This window comes from Poecilia reticulata, linkage group LG7 (assembly GCF_000633615.1).
Source record: "Poecilia reticulata strain Guanapo linkage group LG7, Guppy_female_1.0+MT, whole genome shotgun sequence".
NCBI lineage: Eukaryota > Metazoa > Chordata > Actinopteri > Cyprinodontiformes > Poeciliidae > Poecilia > Poecilia reticulata.
In genome coordinates this window covers 17105577-17122720 of record NC_024337.1, presented here as the reverse complement: position 1 = coordinate 17122720, position 17144 = coordinate 17105577, and the positions used below count along the sequence as shown (strand labels likewise).

Here is a 17144-nt window from a genome sequence, read left to right as displayed (position 1 = left end):
GTGCAGCCTAAACTGAATAGAATTACAGACATTTTTTTTATTTTTATCTTAAATACAAAATGAATGGCTTTTTTACAGCTGACATACTCCAGTTACTGATTAATCAATTACTAAATTAGTTTATTGCTCAAATGTTTTATCAGCCCTAGAATAAATGTATTTTTACTTTGAAAGTATTCACTTTTATGTTTGATATTATGTACTTATTATTTTCCATAAAGTACAACTGAAAATAATATTTAAATATAAAAAGTTCTCTTTTTTAAATCTTAGTTTAAATAAGGAATAATAAAAAATGACAACTTTTGGTGCATTTTCCCCAGCTTTTTAAAGTCTAAAGGTAATGTTGTTTAATCTGTGTTTTTGTTGGCTTCAATTTAATTAATTTATTGTATTTAATAAATCATATAAAACATTTTTGGTTATGTTTTTAGCATTTTTAAATCACTTGATTATCAAATGTATTACATTTTATAAAGAAATCACTTCCATATAATTCAATTAAAAAAAAATCTATTGATAGCTTTAATACTTTTTGTTAATATTTTACATTTTAATAGTCAAAAGTTTAATATTTGTAAAATTTTAGTTTATTCACTAATTTGTCTAAAGTATTTTTCAGCATATTTCACAATTAAGGAAAATAAATGAATTTGGAAAACAATCTGCATCTTAGTGCATTTTTAGCCTGGTTTAACCTCGGAGTAATGTCTGTATTGGTTACATTTATTTTCATTCAGCTACTGATGTACAACGCATCAAACTAATTAGGTAGTAAAAAATAAAGTGATAGCATACATTTATTTTATTAACCTTATTGTATCTTTTAGTTTGACGTGTTTAGTGTTAGTCTAATTTAATTGTATTACACTGCCAGCGCTATAATAAATATTATAAATTTGATTTATTTTTGTGTCTTCTAGTTTGACGTGTCAACCTAACTCTGTTATCTCTACCGAACATGCGCAGCAGATTTAAACGCCCTCAGGTTGACGTTCGGTTGAGCCAATGAGAACGAAGCTCCGCCGCTGGTCAGCCAATCACAACAGGCGTCACAGACTTCTGTGGTTTTGCAGCTGAAGGATAATTCCGACAGAAATGTGAGTATAAATGGTGTTTTTATCTGGGTTTCTGGTCTAAATTACGGCTCTGGCTGCATGGTAAGTCGGTGGGGGTGAAATGTGAAGCCGCAGCCGAGCGGTGACGGCTCGGAGCTGGAAACGGACCTCTGTATGCAGGATGCAGAGTCATGTCCGTCTGCGGCAAGACTCCGCTCCAGTTCATCTGTGTTTACGGGAGAACTGGGACAAGTCTGCTTCCAGCTGCATTCACACTCTCTTATATCAGTTTCCACAGAATAGTCCGACCAAGATATAATGTGTTTTTTATTGTAGGCTGTGAAACAAAAACACATGAGACTTTAAACATCAGAAGTATTTTTATATTTTTTAATATCAAACCTGTTTTTAATCTTGCATCTTGAATCTCATTCAGAGGACCTGATCTTAGCATGTTGCATCCAAAATTCATTTACTGCGTTGATAAGCGTATGTAATTGAAAGATTCAGATACCAATAATGCTTTGAAGCTTTGTTGCAAAATTTCCGTGGAGCTAAATTGATTAAAATGTGTTTATAATTAACATTTTTGAAACAGACAAAAGTATAAACCAAAAAATATTGAAACTGAAGAAAGCAGTTTCAAAACTTTAAAAATATATATATGTATATATATATATTAAACTAAAAACTGCTTGAAACTGAGAAAAAAAATTATCTCTTTACATTGCCAACAACAAACTTCTACAATCATTTTAGTTTAATGGATTCAAGTTTCACACTGAGGAGTAACAATACTGGAAAAATCACTTGAAAGACCAGAAATTCACAAAATAAATCTGTAGACGGTGGGATATTTCCTCTGGTTAAATATCCATCCACAGACTGGAGAAATTTAAACTTGCACCAGTTATTTCATAAGTTTGTTTCATGTTACGACATATTAGGACCATTTTACATGGAAAAAAATGGAGCAAGTTTTTTCCAAAATTTGGAGATTTTTTTTTCTTGTTGGCAAAAAAAAAAAATCACATTTTTGTGATTGTTTAAAAAAAAAATTCTAGAAAAAACAAGGACATTTCTGAGCTTGAAATGTTGAAGGTTTGTTTTAAAAAACTCAGGAATTGTGAGATTAATCTCATAATTTTTTTAGTAAAGAGAACAAGAATAGTTCTTAGTTTGAAAAGTTGAAAACGTTCGACATTTTGAAATGTTCTTGACTTTTTAAAAAAATTTTTTTAGAATATTTACAACTTTTGAAACTCAGAAATTAAATTTTTTTTCCCTCAAATTTCTGAGATTAATCTCAACATTTCTGAGTTTTTTCCTAGCAAATTTTTGACTTTTCAAAGCCAAAAGTTTTTGTCTTTTCTAGAAAATCTTTGTGGAAATTTACTCATTTTCTTCTAGCCACAATGGCCCTAAAACACCACCGTAGTTTTATTAAACGCTGAGTTCATGCAAACCTCTGAGTGGAGCCGTGGAGTCGAACCACCTTCCAGATGTTTGTGTCTCCCTTCCTGCAGCAGACCGTCCTCCTCATCATGGCGTCCGGCGCTCTGTTCCCCAGCCTGGTGTCCGGCTCCCGCGGCTCCTCCAGCAAATACCTGGTGGAGTTTCGGGCCGGTAAGATGACGATGAAGGGCAGTACGGTGACCCCCGACAAGCGTAAAGGTCAGGTCTACATCCAGCAGACGGATGACTCCCTCATCCACTTCTGCTGGAAGGATCGCACCACCGGGAATGTGGATGATGTAGGCGACAGAGTGGATTTTTAACCAAAATGACCTGCAGCTGGGTTTTCTAATATCACCTTGATTCCTCCGTTTAGGACCTGATTATCTTCCCTGATGACTGTGAGTTTAAACGGGTCAACCAGTGCACCACCGGACGGGTTTATGTGCTGAAGTTTAAAGCCGGCTCTAAGAGACTCTTCTTCTGGATGCAGGTTTGAAGCCAAAACACAAACTCTGTCGACTTCATCACTAATTTCCTCTTGGAACATTTTTGGCAACAATTGTCCTCCACAGGCTGTCTGGAGGCTGTTTCATGCTATTTGGCATTTCCACTAAAAGTGGAGCTAATTTTTTGAATAGCAAAAACGATTAATCGCAATAATCATAATTAACTGATTATTGAAATAATTGCCAACTAATTTAGTAATCAATTAATTGTTAACTTGAGTATACAGACTCAAAAATATTTAGAGCAGTAATTGAACCGAAACTGTAAATATGTTTTATTCAAATCTCCTCTAGTGTTACCCGGCTCAGATTTACTAAATGAATACTGTTATTGCTTTTTCAGCAATAAAAATTTTATTTTCTTATTTAAAAAATAAATTGAATTATTTGTTTATTTGAATCTTTTTATGTGTTTCTAGTATTGTATAACAAGCTTCATTGATTAAATGAAAGATCTGCAGGTTGGTTTTTTTTTTTTCTATCCAATTAATCAATAAAATAATAGATACAAGGGTGGATTAATCAGATGTGTATCACACTTTTCAGATATTTTTCTGTTAAAAAATTGAAGACGGTCATTCTTCCGCTTAATTATTGTCCACTTTGCATAGGTTTGTCACTTAACATCCAAATGAGATAGATGCATTGAAATTCAAAAGCTGTGAATACTTTTATTCACTTTTATAATGACAGCAATGAAATTTATTTAAAACTTATAGTGTGTTAGTTATTATTTTCTGTTTTCAGGAACCGAAAAACGATAAGGATGACGAGTACTGCCGCAAAGTGAACGAGTACCTGAACAACCCGCCCATCCCAGGCGCTCTGGGCAGCGGCGGCAGTGGAGGTCACGACCTTTCTGCGTTGGGAGGTAGAATCGCCATTATATAAACTTTATGATGATAAACCCTCAGTTCTGCATGACTCTTATTCCTTCTCTTTCTCTAAAGGTGAGGGTGGTCTGCAGAGTCTTCTGGGTAACATGAGTCACAACCAGCTCATGCAGCTCATCGGACCAACTGGACTGGGGGGGATCGGTACGTGAAGGCAGCCGTGTGGAGATAATGTGTTGTAAACAATAAATTTATAATTAATTGTCCTTCAATTGTTTATTAGATTAAATTACTAATGAAGTCCGCATAGGCCGTCTTTAAGTGTTGTAGTTTGGCCGCCATCCAGCAGAGGGCACCGGTGGTCGTCCGTAAGCGGAGCAGTTGAAGCAGATTAAAAATGGCGGCGGCGCCGTTCTATAACGGGAAAGAGAAACGGTCCAAACAGAATCCGGTGTGAGAGGAAAAATACACATTATGCGGCTCTGTTTTGAAATATAAACACTCGACAAATTCATTAAGTTATCACTTTCATTAGCGCTCATTTGGCCGAGCTGCCTGTCCGAACTCCGTCGACTTTATCAATTAAAAAATGACCGATTTGCTACGAGGAGATGATGACAGAAAAATGGAAACTTGGTGGAGGGAAAAATCCTCCCCATGAAGTTAATTCACTTCATGGAGCGAAGTTTTAACTTAATTTAAAGAACAACAATAGACGGCGATTCTGAATGGACATCTTTTCTTTTTTTTTTATTTTAATTTTTCTATTCTAATGTGAGAAAAGTACAATTTTCTGTTTGTTCAGTTTGATTTTTAATATAGCTGACAAAATAAATTTTTTTTAAATTTCAGCATATGAAAAATGTAGCACTGTGTTATGGAAAGATGGCCGGTCCTCTTGATACAAGAGAAAGCTCAGGTTTTTAAGAAAATGGCCACTCATTTGATCAAGTTTAGATGAATTAATTGTTGACTCTCAGCCGTAGAGGTGATGTGTGTTTCTCCTGATGCCAGGCGGTCTGGGGGCTCTGGCTGGGCCGGGCTTGGCCAACCTCCTGGGCAGCAGCAGCAGCAGCAGCAGCAGCAGCGTTCCTGCAGTCAGCAACTCCACCACCAGGTGCCTCAGTGTGTTTTCATTATAGAAGCAGCTTCAACTGGAGGCTGACTCTCATCTGATTCCTGTTTTCCAGTCCGTCCACCGCCGTCACGCCGACCTCCACCTCCACCGCCAGCCGGCTGGGCTCCACCCAGGTGCCCACCACTCCCATCACCCCCCTGGCCACGTCTTCACCCTCCCCCACAGCCTCCACCCTCTCCATCCCTGCTGCTACCGCCGCTGCAGCCGCAGCCAATCCCACGCAGCCCATCCAGCTGAGTGACCTGCAGAGCATCCTGGCCACCATGAACGTCCCAGCCAGCAGCCAGGGAGGTGAGGAGGGGAACATCCATCCATCCGTCCAATTATCCATTCATCCATCCATCCGTCCGTCCAATTATCCATTCATCCATCCATCCGTCCGTCCAATTATCTGACCGTCCATCCATCCATCCATCCATCCATCCATCCATCCATCCATCCATCCATCCATCCATCCATCCATCCATCCATCCATCCATCCATCCATCCATCCNATCCATCCATCCATCCATCCATCCATCCATCCATCCATCCATCCATCCATCCATCCATCCATCCATCCATCCATCCATCCATCCATCCATCCATCAAATTTACCATAGAGTAAATATCTTGTGTAACTTGGTATTGAACCTTTTGATTTATACTTTAATAATTGAGCAGAAAGAAGTGATAAAAATAAAAATTTCAACCATCCAATCAGAAAAATGCCTAATTAATAGTTTCTAAAACATCAAAAACCCAAACAGCTGCTGCGTCTCACTGCAGCGCTCAGCGGCAAAAGTCTGACGTTTCTCAGATTTTTATTAAATTGGCTGATAAAATCATCAGAATGTTTGTTTACGATGGAGTTTTGTGGCGAATTTGTAAATGTCAGAAAGGGAAAAAGCTTTTCAAAAAGGTTTTGCTGGTCCAAAAAGATAAAAACCAGTGTTGGCGTGTTTGCTTCTTGCAGTGGACCTGGCCAGTGTGTTGACCCCTGAGGTCATGGCTCCCATTCTGGCCAACCCAGAGGTGCAGCAGAGGCTGATGCCCTACCTGCCGTCCGGCGAGTCGCTGSCGCAGAGCTCAGAGGAGCTGCACAACACGCTCAGCTCGCCTCAGTTCCAGCAGGTACGAACGTCGTCCTCCGGCCAGGAGTCAGAACCCCGAGCTCGGCTCGCTTTTGTTCACCTCTTAATATTTGTGCTTGGTTTTTGTGTCTGTTCAGGCTATGAGCATGTTCAGCAGCGCTCTGGCGTCCGGCCAGTTGGGGCCTCTGATGAACCAGTTTGGTCTCCCAGCAGAGGCTGTGGATGCCGCCAATAAAGGAGGTCAGTCTCTAAACTAGAGGTGTCCAAACTTTTTAATGTTCTCCAAAATCATCAGCTTGAAAGCGGGTCAAAGGAAAGTCATTTTTAAAAACTAAAATCACCAACAATAAACTAAACATTTTAACTTTGTTAGTCTTATTATTTCAGGCAGGTTTTTTAAAAACAAAGCACATAACACTTTATTTGAATGAAYATGACAAAACCAAGAACAAGATAATTAGCTTACCTGTTTGAAAAGAAGTAGGAAGAACTGAACACTAAAAATTAATCATCATAAAACACTTTCTGCATTTAGCCAAGTTTTAATACAGCAATTAAAAGCAGATTTAGGTGTAATTTAGTTGTTGCCATGACAATGGAATGAAACCATAAACAATAATCACTTTGTGATCATAGATTTTAATTTAAAACTTGTAGTTTTGTCSTGRTTTATTCTTGAATTGTGGTCAGTGGGCCCGCATAAAATCAGTGCAGGGGCTGAAATGGCCCCCAGGCCCCAGTTTTAACACCCCTGCTCAAAACGTAATACAGTGAGTCATGGCTCCAAATGTTTTTATGTTTCCAATTAGATTAAAAAAGATTTAACTGTAATTTTTACCCTAGAACAAAACGATTAACATCTATACTTTTTTGCAAACTGAGATTTTAAATTGAAACATTAATTGAATATTTCCCTAATCTGAATAATCTGTGACGTCACTGCAATATTTATAATTCTTACTGTTTTTTGGCCTGCATTTGTTTTTATGCTACACTAGCACCACCTGCTGGTAGGCGCTGAAGCGTCAACAATGACGGTGCACTTTGCTCATTTATAGAGAAATTTACTCGTATTTATAGTCATATTAAACAAGTTAGATTATGCTTTCAGATCAGCATTGTTTCAGATTAAAAGTTTTTTTAAAACTGATAACTTCAATACACCTTTCATTGATTCATTTGAAATAATTGAATAAGGTCATTTATAATAAGGTGTAAAGAACTTTATTATCCCAAAYGGATTGTTGTGGATGGTGATGCTGCTGGMAGGAAGAAGCTCCACTAGCAGTCAGTGTTTTGCAACAAATCAGAAAAGGCCTCTGACAGCTCATTTTCTGGGCAGCAGAGACGAAATTCCACAGTAACAAGTCGCTGTTGGCAAGCGCTGCTAATCCATCTCATTTGCTTTTGCYGCTCYTCTTTAAATTTCTGTCTGGCCGAACCGTTAGAAAGAWGCTAGACTCTGGGATGTGACTCTTACTCATTATGGCTGAAAGAAGAGATTGTTTCGATTTATTCGTTTTTCCTTTATTCCTTGCTCAGTGTTTTAACCTCGTATTCAAAGATGTTTTATTTAAATTGGTACTATTTGCTCACGTTTTCTTGTAGATGTGGAGGCTTTTGCCAAAGCCATGGAGACGGAGACGAAGTCAGACCAGGAGAGCGACTCCAAAGACAAGAAGGACGACGACGAAGACATGAGTTTGGACTAAATGCTCCTTAAAGAAAGCTAACGCTATTATTTATAACTATTTATTTACCTGTTGCTGCTTAGTTTCTGTTACTTAAAGATCAGGGGCCTCATGCATAAAGCGTGTGTGTGCACAAAAAATGTGCACCAAAACCGATGTTCTTTCATGATTTTAATATTTTGTTTAAATGTAAACGATGAAACTGACCCGCATTTATCCTCAGACAATAACATAACACGCAAACTCAATAAAGAAAATAAAAATAGAAGGATGTGAAAACTTCACTCGAATGTAAATAGTACTTTTCCTCAGTTCTTGTCTCATWAAGATGTAACGCATTGGTCCGTGAGCCGAAGCGCATGGAACGCATCTATGGGGTAATTTTATTCTGGCTGAGAAAGAAAACGGGGATGGATCAGCAGATTCACTCAAACCTGCTGATTAAAATCAATCAACAGGTTTGATTATTTTTAAGGTGATCGAGGTGTGAATAATCACACATGTTCAGGTAGCTGTGAGCCGCGTACAGGCTCCACCAGCCTGTACGCGGACCAGAGCCAAACGCTCTGGTTCTCCACCAGAGCGTTTGGCTCTGGTGGAGAACATCGAAAGGATTCAGAGGGAGCCATTGGTCATATTGATCTGCTGGGAAATGATGATGATGATGAGCGTTTAGATTAATCCAGACTGATCATCCGGGATTTCCTAGCAGAACTTAAAGAGCCGCACGGTACCGGTACCGGTCAGCTGCAGTCATCCTTCAGCTGTGAGTGCCTTTATGGTCAGAAAGCATCTTTATTCTGTAAATGTAAAACTTCTGCACATGATTCCACTATTTAGAATAAACGTCCACTTTCCCACTCAGGCTCTCTGACGCGCTGTCTGCCCGGCTGAAAGCGCAGCTGTTTATTTTATTTKGATTTTTTTCTCTCTTTAAAATGTATTTTTATTTTTGTGAGGTGACCTTATGTGTCCTGAAAGCACCTTTTAAATAAAATATTATACTTACACTGCTACAAACAAGCACGTTGCCATGGTTACTGCCTCACGTGGTGGCAGACTTCTGGGTATTTATACTAATTTACATGTGTATTTATGGGTGGACCAGCAGCTGCGCTCAATTCCCCGCAGATTGGGATGCACAAAGGAAAGGTGCGCGGCCACATGCGTGTTCACGGTTTTATGCATCCGAATTTTTTCGCGCGCCGCACTTTTCTACACTTTTCCACAGTTTAGTGTGAAAACTTGCGCAGGCTTTRTGCATGAGGCCCCTGCTGTGGTAACTGTTGCTCCAGTCCCAGCTGATCCCATCTGTAGACATGACTCCATGTCTGTCTCACCATGTTAACATGTCCTTATTCCAGGAGAKTCTAAATTAAAACTTTGTTTGGTGCATTAATGACTCACAGTGTTTTGCAACACATTGGGTGAAGCTCGTCTTAAATTGGATTAAAAATCCATGAATCATCTGCTTACCTGAGATTAGGTGGTGGTGGCAGCAGCTCCAGGAGGGAAAACCAGACATTTKATATTTAATTATATATAAAGGGGAAGTATGTGTTCTCCAGGCACAKAGTGACATTTTATAGCACAATCAAGTAACATTACCTTCAGTTGTTATAAAAATGCTACATATCAAGTGTGACTTAAAAGAAAATTGACTTTGTAATTTAACTCCTTGAAATTGGGCCTCTGTCTCTTTAAAAACTCCTGTTTCTGAAACTCTGCCTTCAGGAAGTCATCACAACGTGGCGCTTTTATTAACCCTTTAACATTTTTACCAGCGTTTCACTGAGAAGTAGCTCTAATGAGCTCAGCTGATGCGCAGCTCCACCAGGTGCTTGCTAATTGCTTCTGGCTAGTCTGAAGTTTAGGGGTAAGTTTGGAAGCTGCAGCTCAGAATGAAGGAAGATCTGAATGGCTGTCATGGAGATTTTGGGGCGAAAAAAATGATAAAAATACAGTTTTCCAATTAAGCTTTTTTGGATTAGACCAGAGAAACTTTCTGTTCATAATCAGTCCTGAAATATTAAAATAAACATTTATCATGCTAGATTCAAACACATCCTGCAGATTTGGATGTTTATTCCAAACTCTCTTTACTGCATCTGACTGACTCGCGTCTAAATTAGGTCATGATTATCTGGAGACGCAACGTTTGAGYGACAAAATAAAAACAGACTAGAACCATCATGTTTGGATAGTTTTACTGATACTGTGGTTTTTCAGGCACTTTTTCACCAAATTCACACAAATGCTAAAATCCGAGGAGATGCTGCTGCTGGGTACAACGTTAAAAATCCACCCATGTGCACTGAAAAAACTACAATCAGGTGTTTTCCATTAACCTCCAATGGAACAACTTCTTTGGGTTGGATTTTAGGAGCTACTGAAATGAATTTTAATTCCTGAGAACTGAAAGACAAACGAAACAAATCCCTGCAGAATTACATCAAACAGTAAATACTACATATAGGTTTGTTTAAATGTGGGATTACAGCACGTGAGGACGACCACCACCAGAGTCAGAGCTGCCACAATAACATCCTGTGTTCAGTACAAATATGAGACACAATGAAACAAGATGATTAAATGAAATCAAAGGTCACTTCTCAGCCTACTGAGTTCTGTTCTCACAGCTAAAAATGCTTCACAGTGTCAGAAACCCAACTAGAAAATCTGTCGTTTGCAGTTTAAATACAACAGCCTGTAGAATAAAAATCCACAAAGCTACATCTCTCTCTTTTTGACTCCAAAAACACACAAATTACAGCCACTACTACATGTAAATACAAGTTAAGAACATTATGGCGTTTTAAAAAAGATGCATCACAAGAAACCTAAAGTAAAAGCACATTCAATGTGCCGAATGAACGTCTCTAACATAGAGATCATGACTGGATCTTCACGTACAAACAGACATTCGAGACGCTCACGACCTACATACAGTGTTTGACAAAGAATGTAAACAATTCCCCCTCCTCACATTTAAAATAAATAGAATAATTTATTTCAAACAGYACAGCTTATAMACGGTGATGGGTCCCGTCTAACCCTGCTGCACCAGGCGGCGGTAGTGCGGCATGACCTTGCTCTCTGGGAGGTACAGGCCCATCTCCAACGCCACCAGAACCGGGATCTCCAGCGAAATCAGCTCCCGCCGGTTGATCCGGAAACGCTCCTCCAGCTTCTGCTCAAAACGCAGAGGAAAAGTTTCAGGCACCGAGAACACGACCCTGGTGGACTAATCCAGTCAAACCAGGACGGAGAAATGTTTACAAAGCGTTTTAAAARGTGTTGTTACAAGCACACACTTCAATGTGATTTATTGAGAGAGTTATTGATTTAGAAAGGAGAAATAGAGAACAAGGGAGAGTAAAAGAAAACAAAACAGACAGAAAATGAAAGCATAAAAGACAGAAGAGACAGAAACATATCTGAGAAAGGAAGGAATAGAAAAAGAATAGAGGTGGAAAGAGAGAAGAGAACAAAAAGACAGTAAAAGGGAAAAGAAGAGAAAARTGGAAAAGAAAGAAAGCGAGACTGAAAGGTAATCTTCAAAGTGTTTTAAAGGTTTTAAATACAAAAGCCTTTTTAATAGACTTTCAATTTTTAAAACCTTTAACAATCTTAATTTGTATATTTTTAAAAAGTTTAAAAACTGCAACGCTTTTCCTTCCCTCATAAAATCCTAATTAAACGTATTAAAGTTTGTTTCTGCGATGGGACGGGGGGTGTACATACTTTTTAACAATCACTGCATTTGAAGTTGAATTTCACGACTTTGTCGTTCGGCCGATCAAACGTAAGAAATCGTTTCATTCAACAAACGGCATGCATTTGAACCCAGTCGCCATGGTTACTGAGACAACGCAGCCTCCATCTCTGTTTGAGTTGCAGCTTTCATTCCCCTGYAGCAGCCGTTGCCATGGAAACTACAGGTGCAGCTGCCTAAACCAATCAGCAGTGGAGATCCTGGGAGAGTTTTGAAGCTCAGTTTGAGAAAAACGCRTCAGAAGTGGAGATCATTAGATGATCAGCAGAGGGAACCCTGCTGCGTCCGACAGGCCGCACATCCTGATCCTCAACCAGAAAACACCCGACCGGGTGGAGTACATAAACTGACATAAAAACAAAGTTAAAGCTATGATTTTAATTACTCAGGCTGTTATTTGTATGGGGTAAAACATAAGTTCAGTGTTTTGCTGCAAGTTTGCTTTTAATTAACTAAGATGACTCGGTTACTGATGTGTAAAGAAACATTTAAAGCCTCTATTCCACATTTTATTCAGAAATCAGATTTCTGTTCATTCTCAGAGACAAACATGTCTGTTAAAGTAAGTAAAGGCAACAAATAGTTTCCACTGTTTCTGATTTATAAGCTGATCACCTGTGCTGCAGTTTTTAATTAGAAACGACCAATCAGATTAATCGTGATGAACTGATTAATCGATAACTAAATAAGTGAACAATTATTTCAACAATCAATAACTGGAGTAGACATACTCTAAAACATGCCATTTGCTGAAAGAACATATTCAGAGCTGTAATTAAGCCAAAACTGTGCAAAAGACATAAAAAATATTCCTTTATCTTTAAATATGTTCCTCCTAAAACTCCTAAAGTGGCGTATTTTCAGCTCCACCTATTACAGAGTCTGTAAAAACAAATCATAAATCTTCTATTAAGCACTAAAGCAACAGATTAGCAATTCACTGTATTGATGTTAAGTCAAGCAGAAAGGCCTGAGCTTTGTTATGTTAGAAGTGTTTATTCATTCATTCGAATCCTTTGCTGCCAATTATCAAGCTTTCACCAAAGGAATGATATGATACTGTATTTCAGACAATAAGATGTTTACTTTRTTATTTAAAAATGAACTAGATGGTTTGTTTATTTGCATYCTTTAATATTTCTATAATACTGTATAAAAAACTGAAGTGGTAAAAGAAAAATMTGTAGAAAGTGTTTTTATGCAATTAATTGTCAATAATTGATACAATAATCAATTAGTAAAATAATTGTTAGTTGCAGACCTATTTTTAATTACAATGCAAGCTGTTTKGTGAGCAATCAGCTGAAAAAAACRGAACCAAACTGCAGCTCCTCCTGGGAGTCATGATGACGACTGAACTTATATTTCTGYCTGTTGCTGCACCAAAACATTTTGAGAAAGTTTCGAGTATTTTTGTTAAAAAGAACCAGATTTTTTTTAATTACAAGGTTGTTGATGAAGCCTGGTAAATTGATGTAAATTTGATGTGTTTAAATCTTTACATTCTCTGGTTCACCACACAAATAAGACAAGTCTTTCAGCTGACRGCCATCTTTGTTACAGCTTCCTAAATACACGATAACATKAAGTTTAATTTAATTTTTTCTGCCTTCAGCAGCTCTTAAATTACATTTTGTTCAGATAAACTACACAGGATAATATTTCTGCAGAACAGGAGCCACACAGAAGCTGTTTAGTAAAAACCCCTGAGGTGAATGAAGCGTTCAAGGTCTCGTTATTAAAGGTTCTGCAGTCTTTAAATCAGATCCTGTTAGCGCCGTTAGCGGTTAGCATGTTGACTCACATCAATGAGCTGCTTGACTTCTGGTTTCCGCAGATCGCTGCTGATCTTCGCAGCCAGCAGAACGCACTCAGCCGCCACAAGCTTCCTGTTCTGCTTGTTGAGGCGACCTTGCAGCACCAGTTTCTCAAAGTAAACAAAGGCCATCGCTATGGTGACCGGCTGCAGGCCGTACTCTTCGCTCATGGCCCTCATCTCCCTCTTCAGGCTGGCAGAGAAGAAGAAGAAGAAATAGAAATCACAGTTACTCCATTGTTTGAAAAGAAAGAGCGAGTTGTATCAGGCGGAACTGCAAAAACACAAAACTACTTTTGGTCTAGTGTCTAGTGCAAATATCGAATTTTAAATAAGACAAAAACTTTTCAGCAACATAAAGGAGCTTTTTTTAGGTGAATAATTCCTTCATAATAATGAAAAAGTACTAGTTCCACAGGCAGATTATTTCTATTAAAAATGAGCTAAATGTTTTATTACAAGTGAAATAATCTACTGGACATTTTAATCAATATTAAGGAATTATGTTAGTTTTGTTTAATTTCAAATGCATTAACATATTTACACTAGAAACTAGATCAAATTTACATGGTGAGATTTTGTGTTTTTGCAGTGTGACCATGTTGAGAGAGGACGATTCTTAAACCACAGAAGAAGAAGAAGAGAGACACCTTCTGATCTTGCTCAGTGTCAGCTTGATGTGAGGAAACTTCTCCTTGAAGGTTTCATTCATGTCCTTCTTCAGGTCGGACGGTTTCACATATTCAATGATGGTCGTCTGCAGAGACGGGAGACAAACCAGCAGCTCAATACAGACCTGCTGCTAAGTGATGTTCTCTCTCTCTCTCTCTTACACACACACACACACACACACACACACACACACACACACACACACACACACACACACACACACACACACAGCTGTCTTTGTGGGGACTTTCCATTGACTTCCATTCATTTCTACACCCTAAACCTTATCCTAACCAAATCTCAATTCACACCATAATCCTAAATCTAACCCATGACCAAAAACCAGCGTTTCCCCTTGTGGGGGCCAGGCTTCGGTCCCCACAACGTAGTATGTGTCAGGAAAATGGTCCCACAAGGTATTACAAACTAACGCACACATACACTAAGGGCTAAAGGTTGCTGCCATGTGACAGAACAAAGATACAGTAGTATCACGTGAGCACGGCATAAAGGGGGTATTCTCTCTCCAGAGGTTGTAAAGACTCGGCGGACTGACTGAAGTCAAATAAAACCGTGTCCTGATTTCTGCAACCAACCTCAGAAACTCACACAGATGGTCAAGAGAAACCAGGAATCCACCATCTGTGTGAGTTATATTCTATTCATATTGAGTTTTACATGTTTCACTCCTACAGATCAACTGATTTTGCTTTGTTTGTCGCAAATTTTAAAGGGGACGTATAATGCAAAATTAAAATTTTGCACGTTTTTTATACATCATTTGGGTCTCAGCTGCTTTTAAAAACAAACCAAGTGCTTAAAAAAAAACTAATCACCCAGCTATATTTTTGACAATAAGTTAATATTTTTTTGGTGTCTGGAAAATGAGTCAGATCAAAAACCTTCTCATTATGTCACATTCAATGGGCACTGTCTCGTTGCCTAGCAACCTAAGCCAAGTCCAGCCCGTTACCTAGCAACCCAAGTAGAAGTCTAGAATGTTTGGTCACCTGGCTTTACCGCTCTAAGCGCTGCACAATGGCTACTGGAAAAGACAAGAGTGTTATTTGTTGACTGCCATTTAGAAACCACTTGCTGCATTCTAGGTTGTGCAGGAGCCTCTACTAATGCTTTTCAAAGATGTGCGGTTGTATAATTACGCATCTGTTTGCAGCCATTTTCACATGTGAGTGTAAACATTGCGTTGGGGATTTAAAGTGACAGGAGGCCTAAAGCAGCTCATCCTGAAAGGAGCTGAAAACAGGCAGAACTGAGTAAACCAAAGTCTGATTATCTAGGAATAATTTCATGTGAAAAACGTAATAAACATGATTTGTAAAGCCCATAGACCTATCCTAACCTGACCAAATGTACCAGAGCTCTGCTTCGGTTGCTAGGTGACGGGCTGGGCTCAACTTGGGTTGCTAGGTAACGGCGCAGCGACAGGAGGTTTTTGAAATGGCTAATTTTCCAAAAACAATAACTTATTGCCAAAAATGGCATGGTGTTTTTAGAAGCAGCATTTGGGATTACAAAAACGTTTAAAATGTGAATTTTGTATTATAGATTCCTTTAAAAACAAAACAAAAGTTCATCGTTTAACAATTCAACTCGGCCTCTTGTGAGGATTTGTCTTAACTTTTCTTCAAACTGCAGGGGAACTAGATTTATTTTAACTCTATAATATAATTTGATAAAATTTGTTAGGATTTAATAAAAACTTCATTAAATAATTCAAATTTAATTTGATTCCTGCAGCGTTTCTAATAAAAAAATAAACAGTTTAACACCTTTTCTATTTACTTCCACACAGATAATTGTGAACAGAAATAGAAGCTGCAGCTCTGCTCACCACATACGATGCAAATATCAGAACCCTTTTATGTCTCCCACACGGCCACCGGGGGTCACTGAGCAGGTTGGGGTCATAATCCCCGGCCTCCTCTATGTCTGCAACACAGAATCCAGAGAACCGTCAGAGCTGGGGGGAAGTGTGTGTGTGTGTGTAGGCTTGGAGTCATACTTGGGTCTTGCAGTGTGCCGCTGCTCGGACGAGCAGGGGTGAAGCCTTTTTGCCCGTTGCCACGGATACGACACTGAGGGGTCTGAGATGTGCAGCTCTCCAACATGCTGATGCTCTTCTGCCTCACCAAGGCGTTGGTCGGGAACAGAAACTCAGCGTACGACACCGTCTGAAAACCAGGAATCGTATCGTTTATTTAACAATTTTTCGGTTATTCTAATTACTAAACTAAAATTTTTATAAGGATTTTAAATTTTTTTTTAATTCAACATTTAGTTGAATATTTTTTATGAATTTTCTCCAGTTCACACGGTCAAACCTATACAGCTCATTTATTTACATACAGATGGGGGCCGCAGCCAATGATTATTTTAGTAATCAATTATTCTGATTATGTGACAAAAAAAAGACATTCTGCAGATTTTTCACTAAAGCTTATTTTATAAATTCAAAAAAGTGGGTTGGATGGTTAGTTAGTTGGTTGGATGGATGAATAAATGGTTGGATGAACGGAGGGATGGATGGACAGATGGACAATGTGCAGATGTACGGCTGGTTGAATGGATAGTTGATGGCTGTATGGATGCATGATTGGTTGGTTGGTTGTAAGGTTGGATGGATGGATGCGCGGCTGGATGCGCAGTTGGTTGTTCGGCTGGTTGTGCGGCTGGTTGTGGGGCTGGTTGTGCGGCTGGTTGTGTGGTTTGTTGTGCGGCTGGTTGTGCGGCTGGTTGTGCGGTTGGATGTGCGGTTRGATGTGGGRCTGGATGTGGGGTTGGGTGTGCGGCTGGTTATGCGGTTGGGTGTGCGGTAGGATGTGGGGTTGGTTGCGCGGCTGGATGCGGGGTTGGGTGTGCGGTTGTTTGTGCGGTTGGATGTGCGGTTGGTTGCGCGGTTGGATGCGCAGCTGGATGTGGGTTGGGTGTGCGGCTGGTTTTGCGGTTGGATGTGGGGCTGGGTGTGCGGTTGGGTGTGGGGCTGGGTGTGCGGTTGGATGTGCGGCTGGATGTGTGGTTGGGTGTGCGGTTGGATGTGCGGCTGGGTGTGGGGCTGGGTGTGCGGCTGGTTGTGCGGCTGGTTGTGCGGTTAGATGTGCGGCTG

At 39.3% G+C, this 17144-nt stretch overlaps 2 protein-coding genes across 4 annotated transcripts in view; one reads left to right on the top strand and one right to left on the bottom strand.

Annotated features, from left to right (window-relative positions):
- The first annotated feature begins 994 nt into the window (after positions 1-994).
- LOC103467746 (proteasomal ubiquitin receptor ADRM1) lies at positions 995-9156 on the top strand. 2 transcript variants are annotated; one of them, XM_008414408.2, is made up of 10 exons: positions 995-1100; positions 2585-2812; positions 2890-3006; positions 3770-3893; positions 3973-4059; positions 4870-4972; positions 5046-5284; positions 5949-6106; positions 6204-6306; positions 7675-9156. In XM_008414408.2, exons 2-10 carry the CDS (start codon positions 2603-2605, stop codon positions 7776-7778), a joined length of 1245 nt encoding a protein of 414 aa, XP_008412630.1. In that variant the 5' UTR covers positions 995-1100; positions 2585-2602; the 3' UTR covers positions 7779-9156. The 2 variants fall into 2 exon arrangements, with proteins under 2 accessions (XP_008412630.1, XP_008412631.1); XM_008414409.2 differs by having other exon boundaries at positions 1014-1100; positions 2588-2812.
- A 791-nt stretch (positions 9157-9947) lies between these two features.
- Positions 9948-17144, bottom strand: part of LOC103467747 (CDK5 and ABL1 enzyme substrate 2-like) — a 16306-nt gene continuing 9109 nt past the window's right edge. For both annotated transcript variants that reach the window (XM_008414410.2, XM_008414411.2), the window contains 5 exons: positions 16044-16212; positions 15873-15970; positions 13999-14105; positions 13337-13541; positions 9948-10947 (listed from right to left, as the gene is read on the bottom strand). In XM_008414410.2, coding sequence (XP_008412632.1) covers positions 10807-10947; positions 13337-13541; positions 13999-14105; positions 15873-15970; positions 16044-16212 — 720 coding nt within the window. In that variant the 3' untranslated portion in view covers positions 9948-10806. The remainder of the gene's footprint in view (positions 10948-13336; positions 13542-13998; positions 14106-15872; positions 15971-16043; positions 16213-17144) is intronic.